The 24,969-nt window shown below is 53.5% G+C and overlaps 1 protein-coding gene across 1 annotated transcript; it reads right to left on the bottom strand.

Moving 5' to 3' along the window:
- Positions 1-848: 848 nt before the first annotated feature.
- On the bottom strand, positions 849-24,969 carry F8 (coagulation factor VIII). The gene is made up of 26 exons (XM_053956116.1): positions 24,818-24,969; positions 20,783-20,907; positions 20,361-20,483; positions 19,672-19,884; positions 19,052-19,123; positions 18,524-18,631; positions 16,498-16,719; positions 15,988-16,222; positions 15,424-15,598; positions 14,415-14,508; positions 13,534-13,745; positions 13,259-13,409; positions 12,904-13,113; positions 9,002-11,669; positions 8,525-8,690; positions 7,517-7,714; positions 6,751-6,979; positions 6,471-6,653; positions 6,162-6,278; positions 4,858-4,929; positions 4,461-4,546; positions 3,817-3,972; positions 2,878-3,022; positions 1,898-2,046; positions 1,456-1,632; positions 849-1,238 (listed from the first exon to the last, which is right to left on the bottom strand). The coding sequence occupies exons 1-26, from the start codon at positions 24,967-24,969 to the stop codon at positions 1,083-1,085; spliced, it is 6,594 nt and encodes a 2,197-aa protein (XP_053812091.1). The 3' UTR covers positions 849-1,082.

Raw genomic sequence — 24,969 nt, 5'->3', positions numbered from 1 at the left:
CCTGCCACTCTCCAAAGCCACCTCATAACCCTGTTTTCCCTGCTACACCAGCTGCCAGGGGCTTTGTGGGGCCACCCAGCTCCCCCATCACAGATGGAGGACCCACTGCCCTGGGGGTGGCATGGCACAGGCTCTGGCAAGCTGCTGAAGGAGAAGTGCTGCCCAACAAGGATGACCCCAGGCCTTCCCCACAGCTCTGCAGGTGCTCCCCACCCTCGTGAGGTGGCCGTTGTTCTGGAAGGTCCCCACCTCACGGCAGGAATGAGGCAGGAGCCAGTGTCACCCTGCTCATCATCATTCCTAGGAGGGGAGACATCTGCCACTGGGTGGGGCAGGTGCCAGGGAGGGGGAAAGCACAGGTGTCAGGAAGATGGCTCTGGCCCATGGCACACCTTGCTGGGGGTCATGTCAAGGTGGCAGCTCATCCACCAGGGTCCCTGGGAGCCACAGGCACCCACAGAACTCCTGTGGAGAACGCTGAAGGTTTGCTCAAGGCAGCAACAGAAAGGGGCAGGGGGGTGATGGCACCCAGCCACAGCAGCGCTGTGGAAAGGAGACAAAGGAAAGAGCAGGGCCAAATCCCAGTGCTGAGTCAGACTGAGCAAGAGCTGCCTCCCTCCAGCTTCCCATCCCCACTGATTGTGAAATGGACACTGGGGCCTGGAGCAGGGCCTCCGCCCCTCATCCTTATCTTTGCTCTTCCTCCTCCAGGACCGTGCCCAGGACAGCAGCAGTTTGTGCAAAACGAGGCTGAGAAGCTCTGGGGCTAATTAACATTACCAGCAGCTACAAATTGACTGGGCCTCTGGGGAAACCAAGGCTAAAGCAGAGGGGAAAGTGCAGAGAGATACCGGAAAATTACTGTTTAATTCTTCATCATTATATCCGAGTATATGGCATCTGGTAGACACAGGAAAAGGCAGACAATGACCCAGCCACTGCGAAGCTGACCAGCCCTTCTCTTCCCCAGCAGCCGGGGCAGCCAGCCCCCTGGAGGGATGGCTCCAGCCTTGGGGAGGGCTCAGTGCCTGGTGGGATGTGTGTCCTTGGGCTGGCAGTGCCTCCTCCTGGCCCTGCAGCCATCAGTACTCCTGCTGAGTGTCGCAGCCAAGGAACTCTATCCGCAGGGCAATGTGGTTGTGCCACTGGCGGGGGTGTATCCTCACATAGCGGGCAAAGAGAGGGGACTCCAGGGTATTCGTCACTGGGCTCTGATGGTCTTGGTTTGCCCTGAAAATCTGGAGACGAGAGAGAAACCAGGGATGCACTTGGCTAGCATAGTGAGGACAGGATCAACCCAGACAAACACCCCTTGGCATGCTTTAAAAAAAGGAAGAAGCACAGCCTGGCTCACTGCTCTTGGAGAGAAATCCTGTGAGCATGTTTGCTGCCAAGGGCTGTGCTTGCTGCCCTGGGGGTGGCCATGGGCTCTGGCCATGGAGCAGCTCTGCCTACCTTCTCCTTGCCGTTTTGCAGGACTGGGCTCCAGTGCATGCCATCCTGGCTGATGGAGACAGCAAACTCCTTCACAAACATCTGGGTGAAGAGAGCTTTGGCACCTTGGGTTATGATTGCAGTCACCTTCTTGGTCACTTCAAAGTCCACCTGCAGCCACTCTCTGGGGCTGTTGCTCTGGGGAAGGACAGACTGCCTTCAACCCTCCAGCAGCAATGAGAAAGACACACTCATTGCAGCTGAAGCCAAGCTGGCCCTGCACTTCCCTCTGCTTCACCTGCCCTACCAGACATCTGCTTGGAGCTGCTGGCTGCTAAATCAGTGTGGGCAGTGAGTGTGCAGCTTGCATGGTGCATGTGGCTGCACACACTTCCCACACAGCCCTGACTAGGACACCCTGCTGGGATCCCAGCTGCCTGCCTGGTATCTCCTCACAGGCTACCTTTGGCCTCCAGGCATTGGTTCTGCCCTGAAGGTTCAGGCGGGCCAGGGCCGGTGTCCATCTGGAGAAGACGCTGGCACTGTAGGAGGACGCGGAGATGTGCTCATCAGGGATCCCTCTGTTCTCCATTCCTAAGGGCATGGAGCAGCCTGGAAGAGAGGAGCAGTGCTTGTCAGGGGCTAGAACAGACCCATCATGGAGATGCTTTCTGCCCGCTCCCTGCTCCAGCTGTGCTGCATGCCTTTGCCCTGCTTACAGGTTCTTCTGTGCCTTGCTGCAGTGCCATGGTCCCTGCACTGCCTGGGGCCCCTGTGTGCAGCATGGCTCTGGCCAAACTACTCCCACCTTCTTTTCTCCCTGCAGATTTTATCTAAGAGGAATGTGAAGAATTTGTGGTGTAAGGAAACATAAGGAGAACCGGTCTCCAGAGGGAGAACAAGAATACCTGGGAAGGAGACACCCTGCACATGTGTGATCAGGTGTGCTTGTGCACAGCTGCTCCAGAGCCAGCTGGCAGGTTTGGGACATGGGCTGACAGCACAGCCACTGCTGCTTTTAGCTGCTGCAGAGCAGGTGTGCAAAGCCAAAGAAACGATCTCAGGGCACCGTTTCCCCAGGCTGCACTGCTGATCAGAGCCATCTCACCTTCAACTGGCAAAACCAGCGTAAAAGCCAACAGCATCTGTCTCTGCTTGCTTCCTGCTCCGCCAGACTGAGGCAGCAGCTCTCTATCTTTCAGCTTAGCTGCCCCTGGAAGTTTCCCGTGCTTTAGTAAAAAAGCTGGTGAGACCTGGCCCCAGGCTCTCCCTCTGGTATTTTTATCTCTTAAGACCACAATGAGACTCCAGCTTTGTTCCCTCAACACCTCGGTGCCTTCCTTCCTCCTCCACAAGTGCCTGGGAGTGCTGGCACACGCTCGGCACCCCAGCAGAGCAGAGCAGAGCCCAGTTTTGGTGGCGGGGTCTAAGGGTGGCACGCACTGTTGAGGTCGCAGCCCAGGAGCTCCATGCGCAGCGTGGCCCGGACGTTGTAGTGGGTGGGGTGGATGCGGATGTACCGGGCTACCACTGGGGGGTTGAACCGGTTTTCTTTCACTCCGTTTGCGTCCACGTTTCCAAAGAACAGCTGCAGGGAAAGGGAGGAAAGGGATTGTTGCACCAGTGGAAAGAGAAACAGACAGGACAAGGATTACTGGGGAGAAGAACATTCATGTCTGGCACTTCTGTATCTCATCACCATCCTTATAAAAATGACAACTCAGGGAAATTATTTGAGTTGAGGTTCAGGCCAAAGTGTGAGCAGGCCACTGAGAAAGAAAAAGAGAAGAAGAAACTTTGGGTCTGTGCAAATTAACTTGGTTTTATATTTTCACCAAACAAGGGGGAGAAAAATAAGGAGAAAAGTCAGTCCTCAATCATTTGAACCTGGGAAAAGTTGTAGCCACAGATGGTGCACACAGTGGAGGCTTTTCTGGCTACTCTCCTCCCAATGGATTGATCAGCTTATGCATATTTAGGTTGTGGGTTTTTTCAAGTGACTGTAGATTCTCCAAATCATCTGTGACTGCACAATATTTTTAGAAAGGCAAATTTGCCTTTGAGGTCAAAAAAGATACTCGGGTGGAATCTTATGCCTAGCTCTAAGTAAAATGCAACATAACATTGAGATGTGGATCTCGCAGCCACCTGGGATGGTGGAAAGAGGTAGCTCAGACATTTTAAAATCAGAGACATGGACACAGACAGCAAGTCCCTTGCACTGAATCTGTGGTTCAGTCACCTGGCACTGAATGGTCTCTGTTGCTGCCCTAATCTCAGGGGCTCAGGAGGTTTCTGCCTTGTGGACAGAGCTCCCCAGCCCTCATCACCCCAGGACACCCCATTCAGGGAAAGCACTCTGCTCAAGACCTTTCACCTTACCATCTGTGTGCTCGTAGCATTCCCCTTGTATGTCTTCCACCTTCGCCCATCAAGGCTGTAGAACACAACAAACTGGGAGATGTAGAGGCTGGAGAACTTTTGTCGGGCCCCTTGGGTTTTTATGCCGTGAATAATGGTGGGATGCAAAAGATCCACCTGAGAATGAAAGTCAGGGATTCATTTCTTTGGTTTTCTGATGGAAAACCCAAGCCATGTTCAGGCAATGCCCCGTAAACCCAAAAACTTGCTTCCTCCTGACAGAACTGAGGACTGGTTATGAAAGTAATTAAAACAGTTGTTCATCAGGGCACAAGTCAGCCAACAGCTGGGAGTGAGCAGGAGAGAGCTATTTGGAGAGGCGAGCTGTTCTGCCTTGGTCTTTGGGGATTTTTTCACAATCCAGTGCTGCAGCTGGAATTAAGTGATTCTTCTGCTGCACTGAAGATGGATATGGGGGTCAGGCCAGCAGCAACCTGAGCAGAGCAGCTGCCATTAGGAACTTAGTGCTCTCCTCTCAGAGGGAAGAGGAGATAGCAGGACTAGCTGTTTATAGCTGGGGAGGCACTGCCTATCCACGAGTCCCTCTGCATGAGCGTGGCCTTGCCATGCCCGCAGTGGTGCCTCAGACACGAGGCCCCCCTTACCTGGATCCAGGCATTGCTGCGGTCGGTGCTCCAAGCGTTGATGGAGCCGGTGTTGTCCAGCCTGGCCAGGTAAGGAGCCCACTGCCCTGCAAGGACAGAGCACACACACAAGAGTGCTGTGGGCCCTTGGTGCTGCCTGAGGTGGTGAGAGGTCCATCCACAGCACTGGGCCTGGGGATCCCCCAGGCTTTAGTAGCCGCACACAGGGTGGCAGAGCACTGGCACGATGGGCCAGCTATGTGGGAAGGCTCCAGGTCCCGACTGGGATGCTGACGTGGGCAGGGATGGAGGAAGGACTCCGCTACCAGGGACTCGGAGCAGCAGAACTTGGGCAGGCAAACATGTGAGTTATGCTGGCTGAAGCTGCCCTGGCCCCACCTGCCCTCCAGCTACTCACCATACTGCCCCAAGGCCGTGATCTGAGAGTCTGCAATGCCACCTGAGGCCATACCCAGGGCATTCCGGCAGTCTGCAGGGAACACAGGGAGGGCAGAAACCAGGGACAGTTGGTCAGACAACAAAAGTCTAGGCTGGGTAGCAGCCTTCAGGCTCAGGGAGGTTTGCAAGCCTGCAGGAGCTCCCAGGCTTGTTTCTCTCACACCAAGGGATAGGTTTCAGAGGCTTCCACATCCATCCCTGAATTTTATGATAGCTGGAAGTTCTTGTTCACACCCCCCACATCAAGAGCAGAGAGTTTCCAGCATCAGACACAGCAGCCTATTGCCAAACTCCTTTCCCTGCGTCCATGGCCTCTGTCCTAATGTCCCAGCAGTGGTGACAAGTGTCTCTTCCTTATACCCACATCTTGCTCCTGGGCCTTTTTGTTGCTAGGCAGCATCTTTTGAAAAAAAAAATATCACATTGCTAAAGGAAAGTCTACCTGACACCCCTGTCTCTCTCTGGCTCTCTTCTGGTCTCTGAGCACAGGCGTGTTTGTCTCTTATAATAGCCATTATTATTAGTGACTTGTCACACCTTGGCATTTCCACTGCGTGTCAAATGCTCCTGGGGAAAATGCAAATTTGAAATCTTCAGCGGATTTTTAACTTACGGCAACGTTTTCTGTCTGACATTTAATATTCTTTTATAAACAGGAGAGAGACTGCCTCACTGTGATAAAATACGACTCTGCCACACCACATCCCCAGTCCTTACTTATGGTGAGTTACAAAACATGTTGTTCTGGGGTAGAATCAGAGGTTTACTGTGGATTTTGCAGTTGCTCTTGGAGCTATTTCTATCAGACCAACCTGCACTCAGGCAGCATCACTCATTGCCTCCTGTCATTGTTCCATGCCTCAGTTTACCTCCTGATATATGGCTAGGCAGCTGGGCACTGTACCTTACTGACAGCACGGGCAGGGACCAGCCCATGCATGCACTTCCTTGGGTAAGTGCATTTTATGGAAGGTCCAGGGACCTTCAGTTTTGGAAAACGAGAGCTCTTGGAGTAAATATTTGCAGGCCAGTGAAGCTGCTTTCCCAGCCTTCACCCCAGCTGTGTCCCTGACTGCTCTCTGCAGGGCTGTGCAGGCTGGCAAGGGCTGAAGTGGCGACTTTTTTTCAGAGTGAAAACACAGAAGGTCCCACTTGGGTCACCCCAAGAGAAATGCTGAGAGATCTGGGGGAGGAAGCTCAAATACACACCGGTCATGGCTGTGTGTGTGCCCACGTGGGTCAGAGCACAAAGAAATCACTCACTCAGGTCATACACGAGGAAGAGGGCACTCATTCCGGCTTGTTGGTGCTCTCCCACTTTGCACTCCACCCTCCAGATCCCAGCGTGTGAGGGCCACATCTCCACTGTCCCAAAGACACCTGGCCAGGAATGGAGAGCAGAGCAGAGTTACTGCCTGTAATAGGGTGCCACTGTGCCAAGTGCTGTGCAACCACAGGGACAGAGTAGTCCAGATCCGCTGCCCCTCCTTGGTATTCCCCCACAGAAACTTCCTCAGGGCACAGACATGAAGCCCTGGCACAGGGGGGCACAGTGCCCATGCTGCATCTCACCAGGGTAAAGGTTGTAGACTCCCATGCGATACTCCTGGCTGGTCCTGACGTTGAACAGCTGCCCGTGGAAGTGAACAGAGTGGATGTCCTCAGTGCTGCCCATGTTCAGGAGGTGCCATCGGACCCGCTGCTGCTGGGCCATCACCAGCCCAGGCAGGGTGTCACTCACATAGCCATTGATGGCTGGGAAAGGCAGCAGTCAGGAGGGGCTCAAGGCTCTGGGGTATTCCCATCCCGATACAGGTGATGGGATGGAAAGGGCAAGGGCAAGGATCCTCACCGTGGAAGGAATGGTTTCTCCTGAAGTCAGGGCTGTCCTGCTGGAGCCGGCAGGGAGGGCGGCAGTTTCTGCGCACGTTCTCCGGGAAGTACCAGCTTTTAGTCTCGTCAAAGATGGTGAAGAGCAGGGAGAACTCCTGCACAGCCAGCTGCCTCCTGGAAACGTAGCTCAGCACGCCGTGGTTGCAGATGATCAGTGGCCCGATGAGGCCTGAGTGCAGGTCCTTCTCCTGCCAGGGAGCCAGGAAATGAGGGTCTGCCTCCGAGGAGGAGGCACAGCAGGGAGGAAAGTGGTCAACCCCTCTGCATCCCTGGCCTGGCTCCCACTCTGGGCCACGTGCAGGGAGGGAAGGACATGTTGGGTTCACCGAGCTAAGAAAGCCTGAGCAGAAAGTGTTTGCTTGTGCTTTCAAGACACGTGGTGTCTGTCTGTCCAGCTGTCCCTACTGGGTTGGACCCTGGGGCCAAATTCAGGAAGATGTGGCATAGGGGTAAGGAACTGCAGAATGCTGGTTTCTTGCAAGTCTCATAAGCTGGAATAAGGAGAGGAGAGAGGAGAATGGAGAGAGGAGAGAGGAGAGAGGAGGGAGGAGAGAGGAGGGAGGAGAGAGGAGAGAGGAGCAGCATGTATTCATCACTATTAGACACCTGAGAATCTACACAACCCCAGGCTGCTTTCAGTGCAGCCCCATAGGAAACTCCTTGCCCTCACAGCCAGACCCAGGCATGCTGCCCTCCTGGGATGCCCCATGGAGACTCCCACCTACCAGGTCCACGTTGGAGAAGTAAGCCCAGGCCTTGCAGTCGAACTCCTGCGTGGTTGGTGCCATCTGGGGCAGCACTTTCCAGGAGTATTTCTGGTAGCCACCAGGCTGCACCACACCACCCTGCTGTGTTGTGCCCTCATAGGCTGTCAGTGTGGAGTGGAAGGAGAAGGGCCGTGAGGCCAGGTTCTTGAACGTCACCTGCACCAGAGGGAAGGCAAAGCAGTGGAACGTGTGAAGGAGCAATGCTGACAGTGCTCTGGACCCTGGTGGTGGGTCCAGCCAGCTGGTGGGAAGCATGTCCCCAGCTCCCAGGCCTCCAGCTAGTGTCCATGCAGTGGCCAAGCCCTGCTGAACCACAGGCTGTAGCCGTGCAGTGCAATCTCTGGTGGAAAGCACATCCTGGGTTCAGGTCTGCTGGATGAGGCCCTTTGCCTGCTCAGTGGAAGCAAGGTCAGCTACACTGTTGTCTCTGGAGCCCAAAGGTGCTGAATGCATCCTGGTGAAAATTTCTATGAAAACTGGGCAACTTCTCCAGGGACACAAGTCCTGAGTCTTTCACCTTCTTCTCAGGTAGGTGTTGAACACTTCCACCTTTGGTAGTGTGGGAAGCCCAAGCCTGCCCTCATACAGAGCACCTAAAAGAGCTGCACTGAGCCCTGCTTAGCTCACTACCCCCTTTTTGCCATCCCTTCACCCAAAAGGTTCCCCATGGAGCCCAGGAGCTGATCAGGCCATGCTGTTGCAGGGGTTGGGTCTGTCTCAGGTCCAGGTCTTGGCATCTGAGCACTCTGAGGTTCCTGCTGGCGCACTCCTGCAGCCACTGAGGTCCCTGTGAATGGTCTGCCTCCCAGTCTGGTGCCATTCACATGCCAACAGGGCAGCTCCTGTCCCCAGGCCCTGAAGGTTAACCCCCGGGCAATGCAGAGCCTGCAGGCCTCACCTCTGGCTGAACTCCAACAGCAACAGGGGGACTTATGGCTTCATAGGAAATGGGAACTTTCTACTCACCATGATGACATCTTGAACTTCTGCCCTGATGTAGGGCCCGAGGATGCCCAGGTGTTCATCCAGCTCTCTCCGCTGCACCGGCTGTGTGAAAGAATCATCCAGGTACTCTCGGAAAACCACCTTGCGGTACTGCCAGGAATGCTTCCTCCTGCTTCTGCGGGGGTCCCTGCAGGGGCATGCCAGTTAGGTAAGTCAGGTGGCACTGTCCCACAGCGAGGACAGCCATGGCAGGGTTGCTGCAGGTCAGGGGGATACAGAGCCAGAGCAGCCCTGACCCACTTGAAAGGAAGCTCAAAGCTTCTGGAGGTTTAAACCCTCCTGGGTAGAGGGGAGATGCTGGGAGCATCCTTCCCCTGGGCTGCTTGGCTGGGTTGTACTGGTACAGAACCGTGATCCTGCCTGCCAGGACATGCCATCTCGTGCATCGTGCTGTGCCATGCAGTGCAGGAGGAATGCACGCAGCAAAATCACACTTACGTTGCTTTTAGGAAGTGCTGGGGTCTCTGCTCCCCATATTCCCACATCACCTCCACTGCTGCAATGAAGTACTGCCGTATCTCCCCCTGGAAGGAGCGCGGGTCGTGCTCCTCTTCCCCGTACATGTCAAAGTCCTCCATGGTCTGCTCTGTGTCACTGTATTCATCATAGTCTGTCTTGGCAGTCTTTGAGGGGCTGGAATGTGTCCCATTGTTCAGGGCGGGTTCCTCCCTTTGTCCTGGGATGTGGCCCCTCTCCCCAGCTGTGCTGTTGCTTTCCCCATCCTCCTTGGGCTCTCCTAGGCCCTGGCCCTCTGTCTTCCCTGTTTCTCTGAGGACATCTTCCCTGCCGAGCACCTGACATCCCTGAGGAGTGTCCTGCACATACTCTGCTGGCTTTTTGGTGCTGTTGTTGCGAGGGGGGCTACTTGGAGACAGTGAACAGTTCTCTCTGACGGCTGATTTCAGAGCCATTCCTTCTGGGCTTTGTCCAGACATTCTCCCAGGCACATGGTCCTCTGTGGCATTGGCCTTGAGCTGCTGAGGCTCAGGACTGAACTGACCCAGCTGCTCCACAGAGTTTGTCTCCTCCTCCATGTGGCTTCTGCCCTGAGCTTGCTCGCTCCCAGAAGCCCCCCACGCCACAGCTCTGCCTGGCTGCAGCTCTGCCAGAGCTGGGCTGTGCAAGTCCCCCGTGTTCCCCACAGCCCCAGGGGAGGCTGGGTCCCAGTTTGAGGCCAGGTCTGCAGCCTCAGCAGCGAGCTGCCTTTCTGAGCTGCTCACTGCCACTGCTGATCCTGTCCCCAGTGAGGGGAGGGAGTCTCTGCTGCGCTGAGCCCCATCACTGCTGCCCTGCACCCCCCTGTCTGTGCTCAGCCTCCCCTCAGGATGTGTCTCATCAGCCTGTACAGCGTCCCTGCCTGGGTGTAGCCTTCTCTCAACCATGTTGGATTTTCCTTCCAGGCTTTGTGGGGCTGCCAGCACCTCAGGAAAGGTGTTGCTTGATACCAAGGACCTCTTCTTGAAGCGAGTGATGCAAAATGGGGAATGAGGTCCACACGCCTTTGGGGCTTCCTTATTCACTGCTGAGTCAGGGGGCTGGCTGGCCACATCCTGCTCTCTTGTCTTACCATCAGAGAGGGGCTTTCTGCTGCTGATGTTGGGAAGACCCAAACCTCTGCTCTCCAGTGACCTGGCTTGTTTAGGTCTCCAGCTGGGGCCATTCGTGCTTCTGGCTGTAACTCTGTGTCTTAGAAACTGCTCAGAGCTCTTTAAGGAAGCACTTGGGAATGGCCTGGTGTCTTTGGTCACAACATTCGATTCAGAAAAGGCAATACTGTCCAGCTCTGCTAATTCCTTAGCATCCTGAAACATTTCTTTCAAAATTACTTCATCCCTCTCTTCTGTCATGACATAGCTGGATGGCTCAAGCTCATTGGAGTCTGCAGAGGTGGTGTCTGGAAGGCCTTTGGCAAGTCCACTGGCTTTTTCTGTGCCACTTTTCGCAGGCAAGGAGTTACTCTCATCTGTGAGGAGTTCTCCTGGTACAGGTTTGTCTGACAAAGAAACATTTTGCTCTTCAGAAGTTTTGTAAAAGCCTTGTGAAACCACTTTGTGAGGCCCTTTTTCCAGCCTAGCATCTAGGTCATTTGATGAATAATTGCTTTCCGTGGTGTGACTGTGAACTACAGCATGAGAAGTCCTGTTATCTTCTGTCTCACCTGGAGATGCAGAAGGACTGTTCAATGTGGAGGAAGAGTTGTGATCAATACTTAAAGATGGTGCTGTACTGATTGTCTCCTCTGAGTCATACAGGTGAAAGGATATTTTATCAGGCCCTTTCAGCAGCTTGTCCTCATTACCCTGGGAAGACACATCTTGAAGTGCCAGGTTGTGCTCCAGATCGTTCTGGTGAATTGAGCTCCTGTTCTCCCAAAGAGGGGCTTTGCCAGCAGCAGAAGCAATGGAGTCCCATAAGCTTGTTGCAGGAGTGGTTGTCTTTTGAGGCTCTGCTTCCAGGTTCTCTATCCTGTGACCAGACTGGGCTGTCATTCCGTTTACTGGCTCCTGCAGCTCTGGGATTCTTCTCACTTTCATTCCTGCCAAAGCATCTCCTGGAGCTGCTGTGCCTTGGTGCAGCCATTGCTGATCTTCTGAGCTCACAGTACCATGGACCCTTCCACTGACACTCGCCAAGTGTTCTCCAGGTGGGACTGCTCCAAACCCTTCATCCTGGCTGATGATTTCTGACAATTCTTCGTCTTCCAGGAAGGACTCATAGGACACTGGGTCGTAGCTCGTCTCTGACAGAGAAGACATGGAAATATCATGAGGATTTGGCATTGTTCCTAAAAATGTTGATGTGCCATTGGAAGAGGGATCAGAAGTCCTGCCATTGCTTAGGAGGGCCCCATGTTCTGTCAGGCACAACCTTGTCTTCTGTATCTCATTTCTGGAAGAGGTGATGTTGTTCGGTTGCTCATTCACACATAACTTCTTTCTTTTAGAGAAGCCCCTGGGCTGGAATTCAAAGACAGCCTCCTCTCCATCAGGATACACATAATCTTCCTCATCAGCGTATTGCTCATACCGGCACTGCGAGACCGTGAACTTGGCATGCATCCCTCGGTCTCTGAAGTCAGGATTTAGGCACCCCAGTGTCCAGACACCTGTCTCAAGAGAGGCCAAAAGGACACCATCAGCCCACTTCAGTGGGAAATTGGAAGAGATGCCATTCCCATGCTGCTCCCTTGCTAGTCCAACCTATATTTTCAGGCAGCCTCTGGCTCGTGGGAGTGATTCCATGCTTTCATAGTCCCTAGAGTGTCTTACAGCCAGACCCACAGTGTTGCTGGCAACATCAGAGCCTTACAAGTGCCATCAGCAGGGCTGGTGTTTCCTGGCAGAGCTTAGTGAGCTACACACACCTGTGAGGGCCCAAGTACAGCTTGGTGAGAGCAGTTAATGCAGTGAGAACCCACGGAGCCTCCAGCAGCAGCAGTCACCATAACCCACCCCCAAAGACATCCTGGTGCTGTCAAACACACCTCTCTCCCAAAGACAGTCACCACATCTCTCCCACTGAGGGAGAAAGAAATGAAAGGCTGCATCTCACTCATATCCCCAGCCAGTGTGTTTGCTCCCAGCAGAGAGGGTGAGATGTGTGATTTCTGGGCTCTGCTGCTGGAGAGAGCTGCCACCTGCTGCCAGCTGAGCTGCTGCTCTGCTTCTGAGGAAGCAGAGGAATCAGCTCAAACGGATGTGAGGCTTGGCTGGGCTGTAGAAAGCTTCCTGTGGTGTCTACAAATCCTGACAGCTTGGCTCGGGGTGCAGTGCCCATGACCTTCATATCAGTGCTGCAACCACACGGTAAATCCTGTGTCTTCTCTGAGTGAGGAAATGGTTTGACAGCACTGCTTTTGCCAGCGCTAAGGGAAAAGTGCTGGGTGGGGGGAAATATAACTGAACTCTGAAGCAAATATTTTCTCTGACTTCTCTGTGGCTGTGGTTCCTGTCCTTGCAAAAGCATGGAGATAAATGGCATGGCCAGCAGCTGAACCCACAGCAGGGAGAGCACTGCCACTCCCCTTGACCTCCAAGCTTGGAGCCAAGATTGCAAATGTCCACCAGGCTCACGTTACTGCAGCCAGCTTACTGGTTTGGCTACGTGTGTGACCTTAACACACCCTACAAAGTAAAATCCTGTAATTCAATTTACTTGATTTAAGCTTTGAAAGATTTAATCACTGCCTCGCGCTTTGCTGTTCTAGCAGGCTGTGGATCCCTTTGCTCTCAGAGCTGTCAAAAGGAATTGGGCGCCAGTCAGAGAACTGGCTGGAAGTGCTCACTGATCTCTGCTGGGATGCCAAGCCCATAGCTGACAGAATAGCCCATGTTACTCACCTGGCTTTTCCAAACTCATGATGACTGTTTCTCCAGAAAATGGGAAGAGAGTAAGCACGTCCTCAAAGACCATGTTGCGCTTGAAGGTGTTTCCAGAGAAGAAGATGGAGAGGAAATCTGTTTGGGCCCCAACACTCAGGACATACCAGTACACAACGTCATTCAGGCAGAGTTTTGTTTGGAGGTTGTCAAATACAAAGCCATTAATAGCTGGAAGAGGGCAGGGGTGAAACATTTCAAGACCAAATTCCCTCCATGGCTGCTGAGCTGCTGCGTGTCCCCTGCTCATTCCCTGGGGCAGGGATGAGCCTGTGTCTGTGGGGGCTTAGCAGGGACCCCCTGGCTGAGTACTCACTGTGCATCACATTGGAGGCATAAAACTGGGGGTCCTGAGTATCCACATGGGCTGCATCAGAGCAGAACCTCTTGATATTCTCCTCCAGGTACCAGCTGTGGTTCTCATCAAAGACTGAAAACAGCACCAACTTCATGTTGTCTGACATTATCTGGAAAAGAGAGGGAAGAAATTATTCCTGGTCTGATCAGAACACCCCTGGTGCCCAGTGTAGCTGTCAGGTGTCAGACTGGGTGCATGGAGAAGCTTAGTGTCATTTCACAGGAAAGACCCACCTGATTCCCCCTCTGATCCATGGACTTCTTGGAGCAGATCAGGAGGGGCCCAATCAGGCCTGAGGCTGTGTCTCGGAGGGGGTCGATGGAGCTGTAGTAGAAACGGGTGAGGCAGCGAGGATCTGCCTCTGTTGGGCCATCCTCAGTGGTGAGACTCCAGCTGTAGGTGAAGGACTTCCCAGGGGCAATAGGAATATCCTTCACGTCTTTCTCTGGCAACACACAACCCAAGAGCAGACCAGTTATATCTGGGTGGCTCCTGCCAGAGGCGATCCCACTTTTTAAAAGAGCTCACAAAGGTTTCCTGACCACACAAGCTGCAGAGGGAGCCACCCATGCCCATCCCAGGATCCTGGTGGGATGTGGGATGGCCCTGCACAAGTCGTGGTCCTGGGAGCACAATAACATGGGGTGAAAGCTGTTCTGGGAATGAAACCTGGAGGAAAAAAAACAACCCCAGAGCAAAACCTACAGAGCTGCAGGAGGGAGAGTCTAAATCACAGTGAACCCCCACACATATGCAGTCAGAGGGAGCCTAGGGAATGAGGGCTGTAAATAAACTGCAAACACAGGCAGGATCACCAGGATGGTTCCTGCCTCGTCAGAAAGTGGGGGCCTCCAGGATGGACCAGTTAACGTGGTCCCAGCTCCCTGGTTGAAAATGCCCCTTCTCCCACTCATCATTGAAGCCCTCCTTAAAGACAGGGTTACATGGAACCAATAGGAACACGAACCTGGAATCATCATAATCCCTGGGCTTACAGAGTTTAGGTGCTTGGATGAATGGACAACCAGTCTTACCAGAAGCTTCAGGAAACTCTCCTGGCTCAGAAAAATGGCAGTGGCCAGCTGATACCCCAAGTTGCCATGGCCTGCCTTACCTTGTGAGGGTCTCATTGCATAGTAGGGCCTGACGCTGGTGAGGCCATGAGGGTAGATGTTGTAGGGTCGGCTGGCTAGATTCCTGAACACGATCTGGAATGAGGACAGGCAGCAGGAATGTTTGGTGTTTTCTGATCACTGTAAGCCCTTGAAGCTGCTCTCAGTGTCCTTGCAGAGAGGGAAACACTGGACAGCACTGCCCAGGGTTTGGCTACCTAGACATGTCTGGGATCACAAAGTCAGAATACAAGAAACCACAATTTCTCTATGATGAGCCTATACTGTCCATTGATCTAGGAGGTGTCTGTTTCAAGGAGGGCATGAAAATATTGAATTTATTAAAGAGAAAGTCGCTGTCTTTAGTCTTACTTTACACATGAGTCAGAAGAGGGCCATCAATCCAGGCCCCAGAGGACCAGGACATTAAGTATGCACAGCAGTCAAGAGCTTTAAAGCGCTCCCCACTTCCCTGCGTGAAGCCCTTCCTTTATTTCTCTAAATAGCTCTGTCACATGCCCACGACTGCACAGGGAACCCCAGGGAGGGAGCAGAAATGTGAAACTGCTGGAAACCATCCCATTCCCCCAGCTGCAAACAAGTCAAGTGGTCAGGAGAGGCACTCTGGGAGACAAAAGTGGCAGTCCCCAGTGCCATGAGGTAACAGCAAACAGATGGAGAAGAGCAGAGGGTGAGAGGACACTCCTGCCTCAGGGGAAGGTGCTGGATGTCATGTGTCATGTATTAACTCACACAGTTCCTAAGACACCTGCAATGAAGTCAAATCAAAGAGGGACTGGGCATATCCTGTGCCTCTTACTGAGAGTGTTTACCTTAAGCTGCCAGTAACACCTGCTTCTCCAGAGAACTTTGAACATTGCCAAACATGAGAGAGCACCTGAATGACTTAAGTCAGACCTCAGCCACAAGCCAAGAAGCCAAGAGCTATTAGTAGGAACAGCATCAAGCGCTGAAATTTCCCCTTACAGTGGAAAGCTGCATTTCTCTTACCTTAAACTGATCTCCCACCTCCCCCTTGATGACAGGCCCCAGAATTCCCTTGTCCTGTTGGTTGGACACCTTGCGCTTCTTGAAGGTTGCATCCTCGTACTCCACAAACACCACTTTCTTATACTTTGAACCAATCTGCTGTGGCCCAGGCTCCAGGTACAGGCTCGCCGTGTTTCTGCAGGCAAGGCAGAGAAAGAGCAAATGGCCACAGGCAGGACACAGAGCAACACCTTCCATCATGCAAGGAGCTGGCGGATGGCTGAGAACGTCACCAGGAGTTGTTGTCTGCTCAGAAGGGACTGATTCCAGAGGCCTTGGTGACAGAGACAAATGCCCTGGAGACAAATATCTCTGCAGGGCATTTGGTAAAATGGAGCAAAGCCAGGTCCTGCCTTCCCATGGCCTCTCCAAAACCATTCTTGTCCTGCATCCATACTGTTAGTGTTAATAAAGAACAAAACTGTCCAAGCTGGGCAGAATGAAAAGTAATTTCTGGGGAAAAGGGGGAGAGCTGGCAGGGCTGCCTTGAGGAGCAGCCTCATGAGCACACATGCCCCCTCTCACCTGTCCAGAGACACTGGCTTCACAGGGGCATAGTCCCAGTCCATCTCCTCAGCTGCAATGTAGTAAGTCCAGGTCATGGGCCTGTCTTTGGCAAAAGAGCGCACTTGGATCACATGATACGTTTCCTCATCTTCCTCAGGGTAATCCAGGTCCTCTGGCTCTTTTAACAGCTTCCCCATCTTCAGCAGGCGTTCCTCAGGACACTCCTCCACCTTCACAAAGGCCTCCATGCCACCTGGGCTCAGACAAGCCAGGCAGAAGGGGTCACATCGATGTACCAACACAGGCAGGCACTTCCCCAGGCCCTGCCTGGGAGAAATCCTCTCCACAACTGTTCCCATCCACTGGGCCAACCTGGATCAACCCATGCCATCTGGTACGGGCCAGACTGCAGGTGGATGTAACCCTAGGGAGCAGGAGGGGCCTCGGAGCTTCAGCACTGCACAGAACCCTGAGCCCAGGCCATGCCCTGACCTGCTTTCCCCCCGAGCTCTTGGAAAATAAGGTTACCTTGCTGATGGGACAGTATCTGGCAGAACATCCGAAACCAGCCAGCTGTTCCTGGCATGGTCTGGGCTGTGAGATATGTGGCAGGGGAGATTTCTAGGCTGCTGAGACGGTGGCTTCTCACCAGGAATGTGTGGCCTTCAAAGAAGATGGAGTGGACTTCTGGCCCAGAGCCCAGCCCGATCACATGCCAGTGGACCTGCTTCTTGAGGCACAGTGTGAGACCTGCCAGGAGACAAGGAAAGCAGCCAGGAGTCAGCCCTGTGCCCAGTCCTTGTCCATACTCTTGGTGCCATAGAGTCTGACACATGCTGATGGAGTCCCCTGCTCATGTGCTGGCTTCAGGCTGGAGAAATCACACAGGAATGTGGACTGGGCACAACAGAGGCACGGGTCACACCATCCCCCTGAGATAAGACCAGATTTACAGGCTGGGGGACTTTGGGAGGATTGCTGGTAGGAGCTCAGAGTGGGATGCAGGGGCAAAAGGGAGAGATGTGCTCCTTGACTCTGTAAATAGGGAAATTGGGCACTGGACAGGAGAGTAATTTGTCTGATCACAACACTGGCAAGCCTGACACTAAAACATTTCATTTGGAGCAGGGCTCCAGCACATCTTCAGCAGTAGCTGAAATACCACAAAGGGCAGAGAGGGGTCACCAGGATTATTTGCGTGCTGGAGAAAATTCCTTCCTCAGAGACACTCAAAGAGCTCAGTGTGCTTAGGAAATGGGAGAGAACTTAACTGCATTGTAAAGATACTTTCCTGGGGAGAAACTGATGTGTGCTGAAGGGCTCTGTAATCTAGCAGGGAAGTGAATAACAAGTTCATGGACGCTCAAGGCAAACAAAGTCAAATACAGCATCAAGTGCTTGCTTTTGGCAGAGTGCAGAGGTGACTGGAACAGATCCCAAGGGCCTGGGAGGAAACTGGGTGGAGGTTCCATCCTGAGGCCCTCAGCTCTCCATCAGACACCTCTCAGGCCAGGTGCTGCATCATCCAGGGAGGGGGATGCTGAGTGGAGGTGGGTAACTTCTCCAGGAAAAATCTCACTGTGCAGAGATAGTGGCTGACCATGAGGCTTCCTCAGCTCTTAACCTCTATGAACCCATCATGACAGGGAATTTAGGGGACTTTTTGTTTGTTTGTTTGTTTGTTTGTTTGTTTGTTTTTTCTTTTTTCTAGAGAATGGCCAGGCCCAAGTGGGAGGTTTTAGGATGTGGTTCACCAAAGCTGCTGGTGGTAATGACTCTCCTGACTGTTTCCCAGTTTGCCCTGGAGATTCCTCACTCTCAGGGAGCTCTGGATCTTTTCCCTGGAGAACACCAGAAAACATCAACTTTTGTGTTCACTGAGATCAAATCCAGCCTTTTCTTTTGCTCTTCTGAAGAAGAGGAGTCTGAAAGAACCTTATCACTCTATAATACTGATAGCCTTATCACTCTAGATGCACCAGGGAAGTTTATGTCAGATATTGAGAAAAATTTCTTCACTGAAAGCATTGTCAAACATTGGAACAGGGTGCCCAGGTTTTTAAAAGACTTGTATGTGTGATACTCAGGGACACGGTTTAGTGCTAGACTTGGCAGTGTTAAGTAGTTTACAGTTGGACTTGATGATCTTAAGGGTCTTTTCCAACCTAAATGATTCCATAGTTCTATTCCCAAAATCCCATGAAGGTGATTTAATGAGAGCTCAATGCTACTGCCAGCCTTGTTCACAGGGCTACAAAAAATAAAACTCTGCTACCAGCATCATTCTTGGAGAGCTCCAAGGAAGTCAGCTGCACTTGGCAACACAGACAGCTGGAAACAGCTCCTGCCCTGCTGTAAATGGGAAAGCCAGATCTGAAATAGAAGACCCCCTCTGAGGTGAACACAGCCTAACAAATCCATCACCTGGAAACTCCTCTTGATCTCTTTTCTTACGTCCTTTCCCAAGCTACCTCGGCTTTACAGACCTGGCTCCACCCCTGCTCCTAGCAGCTCCCATGCCCCCCACCCCTGTCCCTGTCCCAGCAGGACTCACCAGGCAGTGAGCCATTGATGTAGCCATTGATGGTGTGCAGCTCTGTCCCGTTGTGAGCCTGGGGCTCAGCAGCTGCTGGGGAGCCCTGCTCAGAGTACCAGCTTTTCCCTGTGGAGAGAGGAGGGTACAGTCAGCTTTCACTTGAGAGCATCTCAAAGCAAAAGTAAACCTTCTCAGGGAAGTCAGATGTGTGGAGCCTGTGGAGATCCACAGTATGCCTGGCCATGGGTGTGGGGATGACCACTACACGTGACAGGGAACCACTCCTCCCCTCTTAACCTGTCTGATGGGAACAGGGCCAGGGCGTGGGACGGCAGAGCTGGGCGGGGGGTGGGCTGCAAGCTCCCTGCACCTGGGGAAGGCAAGGAGGGGCAGCACTGCACACTGGCTGGGGGACAGGCACAGGCTTAAACCCTTGGGAGGGGGTGTGGGTGCTGAGAGGCTGTGCTCACATTAACTGAACACACGTGGCAAAGCAAATGCCCCGGACGTGGCTGAACGCAAGGTCTGACACCACTCAGAAATTACCTTCATCAAACACTGCGAAGAGCAGCACAAACTCTTTCTGCAGGCCCTCATTCTCATCAGTTGCCAGGGTCCCTGCAAGATGCAATGAAATGGATTTCTTGAAAGGTCAGCAAGCACCACCCAGGGAATTCCCTTTGTGCTCCTCAAGAACTGGTAAACCAAGGCTAGGCTGTGGTTTGCTTTTGTCATGTCTCAAATTGCAACAGCCCTGCTTCCAGTCTTGCAGTCCCCAAAAGTCCATGGTTGAGAGGCAGCTGCCCCCAGAAGGCATCAAAAGGTCAGCTTGTAGTGCCTCCTCTTAGACCTTTGCTCAGTGGAGAAACTGCTCCTGGTGAGTCACTGGAGCCTGCAGACAGTGCCCAGTCATTTCCAGTGACTATAGAAGGGTCTGGACAACCACCTCCAGGATGTGTCTCAGCCAGAGATGACAAATCTTACTCCAGTCACATCTTCTTGTACCTTGTGCCATCAGGATTTCAAGACTGAACCCCAGGAGCACTTTCATTGAGCACAGCTCACTGACTCCACTGCCATGCTCAGCCTCAGGAAGGCATCTGTGATTTTTCTGCTTTTCAGTTAATGGTTGCATGTGGCCTGTCCCCACCCTGTGCTGTCCTTACCAGGTCGGCACACGAGCAGAGCCCCAATCAAACCCGAGTTGATGTCCTTCACGCTGTTGGTGTTGGAGGAGTAGGAGTGGGTCAGACACGCTGAGTCGTCGTCCGTTGGGCCCTGGTTTTCCTGGATTTCCCAGACATATGTGTGTGTCTTCCCAGGATCCACCCTGTCCCCCTCCTTCTCTGGCTGGCTGGTCTCATCCTCATACCCAGCTCCTAAAACCAAAGAAATGGCCAAATGTCACTGAAGGTTCATGCCCAGCACACCATGACTGGAGAAACGCCCCTTCCTCCGACCCAGAGCACAGCCCCTCTCCATCCCAGGGGAGCGAGTCCCACGGGCAGTGCCAGGTCTCAGGGCAGAAGCAGAGCTGTGCCAGACTCACGTGTTGGGCTGTGCACCCACCACCTGCCCTGAGGCTGGCAGCACAGTCTTCCTTGCCCTAAGCATCCAGCCTTAGGTTTAACCTGTGCGTTACCTCTATACCTGATTGCTCTGCACTGTTTGCTCAGCTCATTTCTGGGCTGGGCATGCTCACGTTGCTCGCCCAAGCTAGGCCATCTCTGTGACCATCTGTCCCTTGCAGAGGGACACGAACAGCAGGGCGAGGGAGGGATGCACACCTGACAGGCAGGTGGCAGAGCAGGGGGTGCTACACAAGGACTGGCAGCACCTGATGTTGCCAGCTCACCTTCCGACGCCTTCCAGTAGGACACGCCGACAGCATGGAGGTTGTAGGGGCGGGAGGCCAGGTTTTTAAACACGATGACCACTGTGTCATGGACTTCTGCTCGGATGGTGGGGCCTAGAAGGCCTGGAGGGGATAAGGCAATGAGGTCAGGCAGCTGGGGTCAGGCAGCTCACACCCTGCCAGAAGCCCCAAAGGGTCGTGACTTTCCACAAACCCAGTTAGTGGCTGTCTCTCGTGCAGCACGGCAGCAGCAACTGCATCAGCTCCAGCCAGGCCCTCTGCACCCCCGGGAGCTCTGCCATACCGGGATCCACCCGGCTGCTTTCCTGCTCCTGGCTGAAGAGCAGCCAGCACCCAACCCAGGATGAGTCTGGTGGCTCTCAAGGATTGCTGGAGTTCCCCACACTGCAGGTGCTTCTTACCCATCCACGCTGGCTTGAGCTTGGGCTGTGTGAATGAGCCATCAGGGTACTCCACAAAAACAGCCTTCCTGTAGCGGGGAGGGACACCGGCTGCGGGGGGACGTGGGCCTGCATGCCCCAAAATGCTGCAGGAGGAAGGAAAAGCCAAGGCTGCTTGCACACACCCGTCCATGCATGGGCAACAGGCATCCTCTTCCTTCCCTTCCCACCAGCTTGCTTGCTGGAGCCCCAGGGATTGCTCACCCTGCTGTGTCCTTTGGATTTCCTGAGAGCTCCCAGGTATGACTGGGAATGTTTTGCTCAGCGTACAGATGACAGCAGGGCAGTGATTAGTGTTGTGGTGTTAGTCACGATGGAAGAAGACGAAAGGCCAAACCCAGATGCAGCTGGGACAGGGCACAGCAGCAGGCATTGCTGCCTGTCTCCTGCCTCATGCTTGGCAGCTTCGTGATTCCTTGGCAGCAGGGGCACAGAGCACTGGCAGTGCCGTGGTGACCTCTGCCCTGCAGACCCCCCATCCCCAGCACCCTCAGGTGTGACAAACAGGTCACATCATGTGTCACTCACATCCTCCCCAGCTCCTCCCCAGGAAAGAGACTGCCGGGCTCCTGGCAGGTAGTGGCAGTTTGCTTTGTGTCTGAGCAATGTCCCCACATTTGTTTCTTTTCTGCCTAAAATGGGATTTACACTTCACAGCAGGAAGAAAAAGGAGCCTTCAATGTATTTCACACCCCACTTATCTCTGCTTGCCACTTTCTACCTGTAAGAAGCTTAACAAATTCATTTTCCAGAAGGAATCCAGCATGTTTATCAGGATAACAAAGACATGAATTTCTTCAAGGATTTTAGAGGCTGACTTATCAGCCCCAGGACTAAGACCATTTCCAGTAACCAGACAGACCTTTCCAGCCTTGTTTTGTTTGGAGGACAAACAATACCAGGTGGTATTTTCTTCCCACTTAAGAAGCAGGGAAGGTTTGCTGTCCTGCTCTGACTAAGCCTTCATTCTAACAACATTTGCCTTTGCGACTCTTCCTCAAGTGGAAGAGGAAGGAGACAGAGTGACTCAAATTTAGGAAAGGCAATGCACACTCACCCCTACAACACTGGCTGGAAGCCACCTGCAGCTGGAGGGTGCTGTGGGGAGAGCAGGGTCTGCTGCTCTCAGGGGCAGAGCAGGATGGGAGCCCATGAAAACCCCACAGGTACCAGCTCCTATCACCCCACAGGTACCAGCTCCTATAACCCCACAGGTACCCAGCTCCTATAACCCCACAGGTACCAGCTCCTATAACCCCACAGGCACCAGCTCCTATAACCCCACAGGTACCCAGCTCCTATAACCCCACAGGTACCAGCTCCTATAACCCCACAGGTACCCAGTTCCTATCACCCCACAGGTACCAGCTCCTATAACCCCACAGGCACCAGCTCCTATAACCCCACAGGCACCAGCTCCTATAACCCCACAGGTACCCAGCTCCTATAACCCCACAGGCACCAGCTCCTATAACCCCACATCCAGGCTGGCAGGAAGCCCCCAGGAAGCAGGCACGGCCCTAGGGAGCAGTGCCACTGCATTCAGCTGACTTTGCCCATGAACCATTCTGATTCCTGGCTTGGTGGCAGTGGGGTTCTGCCCCAGCTTTGCTCCCCAGCGTGTCCCCACACTGGCAGCTGGCTGAGCTGCAGGGTTGCTGACACTCAGCTGTCCACTCTCAGGAAGCTGTGCCTTAATCTCTAGCTCACAGAAAGCCCAAATTTGAGAATGGAGCCCTGAGATATGATGGTCTGATCCTGCTAATTCTGCAGTAAACAAGGCAGAATTCCCTGGAGCCAGGAGGATTTTGCTGGCATGCAGGGGCATGGCTGGGAGGGCTCTTAGTGACAACAGGGCTTAGTGCTGCGTCCCAGTCCTGGCAGAGCCGAGCCCACAGGAGACAAGCAGGCGGAGTTCAGCCCAGAGATGTCTGATCAAAGTGCTTCTGGCCAGCCCTCTGTAATTGGGGTCCTCGTGAACTTCCTTCCCCAATGGCAGCTGGAGCTGAGGCAGGCCGATAAGTTTCTGGCACCCTGGATCAGCATTGTTAGCCACTCTATCTGTTCATCTCTTGGAGCTGGGAGACATCCTGCACTGCCAAAACACTCAGACACAGGCTGCTGCTACGTGTCCACCAGCTCCATGTCCGAGCTGAGATCACTGGGGCCACTGCAGGATGTGCTGGTCCTGGCTCTGACCCTGCTGGTGGGGTTGTGTTTGGGAGGAAGAGAAACTGAAATCATGGGGAAGGTGTGAGCAGCTCTGGCCTGGTGTGTTGTAGCCCGTTAATTTGACAGAGCTTTCTACAAACATGCCAGAGGAACCCCTGGATACATGCAATGGGTTTGGAGGTCCTGCCTGGAGATGCATCTCTGGGAGCTGCCATGAGATGCTGGGACACTGAGGGAGAACATGAGGAGCAGAAGGCACCACACACACAGCTCAGGGACAGCCCAGCCCCAGGGGCAGCTCTGCCTGCCACACTTTGCTGGCTCACTCCTGCACGCCCCTTATATCCAGCCTGGCTATTTTCCTGTGCCCTCCTCTCTTGCAGGGAACTGGGCTGAGGTTGCAGGGCCAGGGAAAAGGCACCATCATTCAGCTGGGAACAGGCACAACAAGCAAGCCCTGGTTCCCATCAGCTTCCCCAGGAGCTGCACTGCCCAGGAGTTCTCTCCCTCTCCAGGCTGGAGCACACCAGCAAGTCCCTCTGAGACAGCCCATGTTATCCTCCCCCATTTTAGAGAAGGACAAGTGACCTCACACTGCCTGCCAATGCCCCACTCATCCCCAGGCAGGGTCAGGTCCCTGAGTCATTCCAGGGTCAGAAATAGTGCCCAAGAGCATCATAAAGCCAGTGCTGAAATGGAAAGCCACAGGGCTAAATTAACAGTGTGAGGGAAGTCATCATCTCTAGCATAACCTAATGGATCTGAGGGCAACAGCAGTGAAAGCAGCCCGGGGGGATTAGTAAAATGGGGGGTGCTGGATGCAATTTTCCTACTGAAGTAATCAAAGTGGGAAAAACCAGCATCACTGGGATACAGTGATTACAGCAGCTAGTCAGGCTGACCTGGGTCATCCCTAGAGCCTGGCTTCCAGTGCCTGACCACAGCTCCTTGCTGCTCAGGCCACCGTGGGCCTGAGATGGGGTCATGGGCTGATAATGCCTCAGCAGAGAGTCTGGGGAAGGGGATATGGAAACAGGGCAGAGGGAATGGGTGCACCTTGAGCCACAGGGGGTGTAGCCATCCAGCTCCATTCTCCATGTCAACCTCAGAACATTCACAGCCATGCATGTCCAAGCCACTGTGTCTTCAGACAACACCATTGCCTGAACAACTCCCGTTTTTCCTTCCTACTTCAAAGTACTCAAGCAAAACCACCATGCCTTCCTCCTTGCTACTGTGCATGAACACCATTCTTTGCCCAGACGCTACAAATTATTTTCATTTCCTTAAGGAAAAATTTCAGCCCCAGCAATGTAACGTACACAGAGATATGAATAACTAAAGCTGGATTTTACCAGGGGCAGACACAGTGGAAAGCCTTTGCTGCTCAGAGTTATGTCAGGGGGACACAGCCAACCTTCCTCTGCAGTGCCCAGTGAGTCCCAGGTGCCCATCTCCCCTCACACTTCCCCAAAGCCACCAGGATGCAGAGCAGAAAAGAAAGCACAGGCTGGAAAATCAGCTCGTGGCTCCTAGTACAGATTTAAAGGATCCTAGGCAAATGGCATTAAGATAAAACAGCGCAGAAGAGTGATGCAGAGCAGGTTTGCATCTTTCTCAATTCCACCTGTCCCTCATCAGGGGTTGCACTTCGTGACCCCCCATCACACCACCCCTTCCCAGCTGTACCAGGAGCTCGGTGCACCCGCCTTGCCAGGCTGCCCCCATGTACCTGCATGCCTGGAGCCAAGCTCACAGCGCCACATGCCAGGGTGGGAGAACACCCAGGGCAGGGTTCTAGAATTGCAAAAGGAAGAGCTTTACCCTGCAGGCGCTTGCAGCACGGACAGCAGGTCGCTGTGTGTGTAGTCCCAGGCGGTTTCCACTGCAGCAATGTAGTATCTTCTCACTTTGCCAGTGCCCTCCTCAACCAGGCAGAGGAGCAGGAGGCTGCACAGGGCTCCCACTAGCACCAT

This window comes from Vidua chalybeata, chromosome 14 (assembly GCF_026979565.1).
Source record: "Vidua chalybeata isolate OUT-0048 chromosome 14, bVidCha1 merged haplotype, whole genome shotgun sequence".
NCBI classification, from domain to species: Eukaryota; Metazoa; Chordata; class Aves; order Passeriformes; family Viduidae; genus Vidua; species Vidua chalybeata.
This window is presented reverse-complemented; position numbering and strand designations above follow the sequence as displayed.

Excerpts from the sequence above, each read along its gene's own strand:
- F8 (XM_053956116.1), bottom strand. The coding sequence starts at position 24,969 with ATGGTGCTAGTGGGAGCCCTGTGCAGCCTCCTGCTCCTCTGCCTGGTT. Across the intron at positions 7,715-8,524 it reads AAGTTCAAGATGTCATCATG|GTGACGTTCAAGAACCTGGC; the intron begins GTGAGTAGAAAG and ends CCTCTGGTGCAG. Across the intron at positions 4,547-4,857 it reads CACGGCCTTGGGGCAGTATG|GGCAGTGGGCTCCTTACCTG; the intron begins GTGAGTAGCTGG and ends CTGTCCTTGCAG.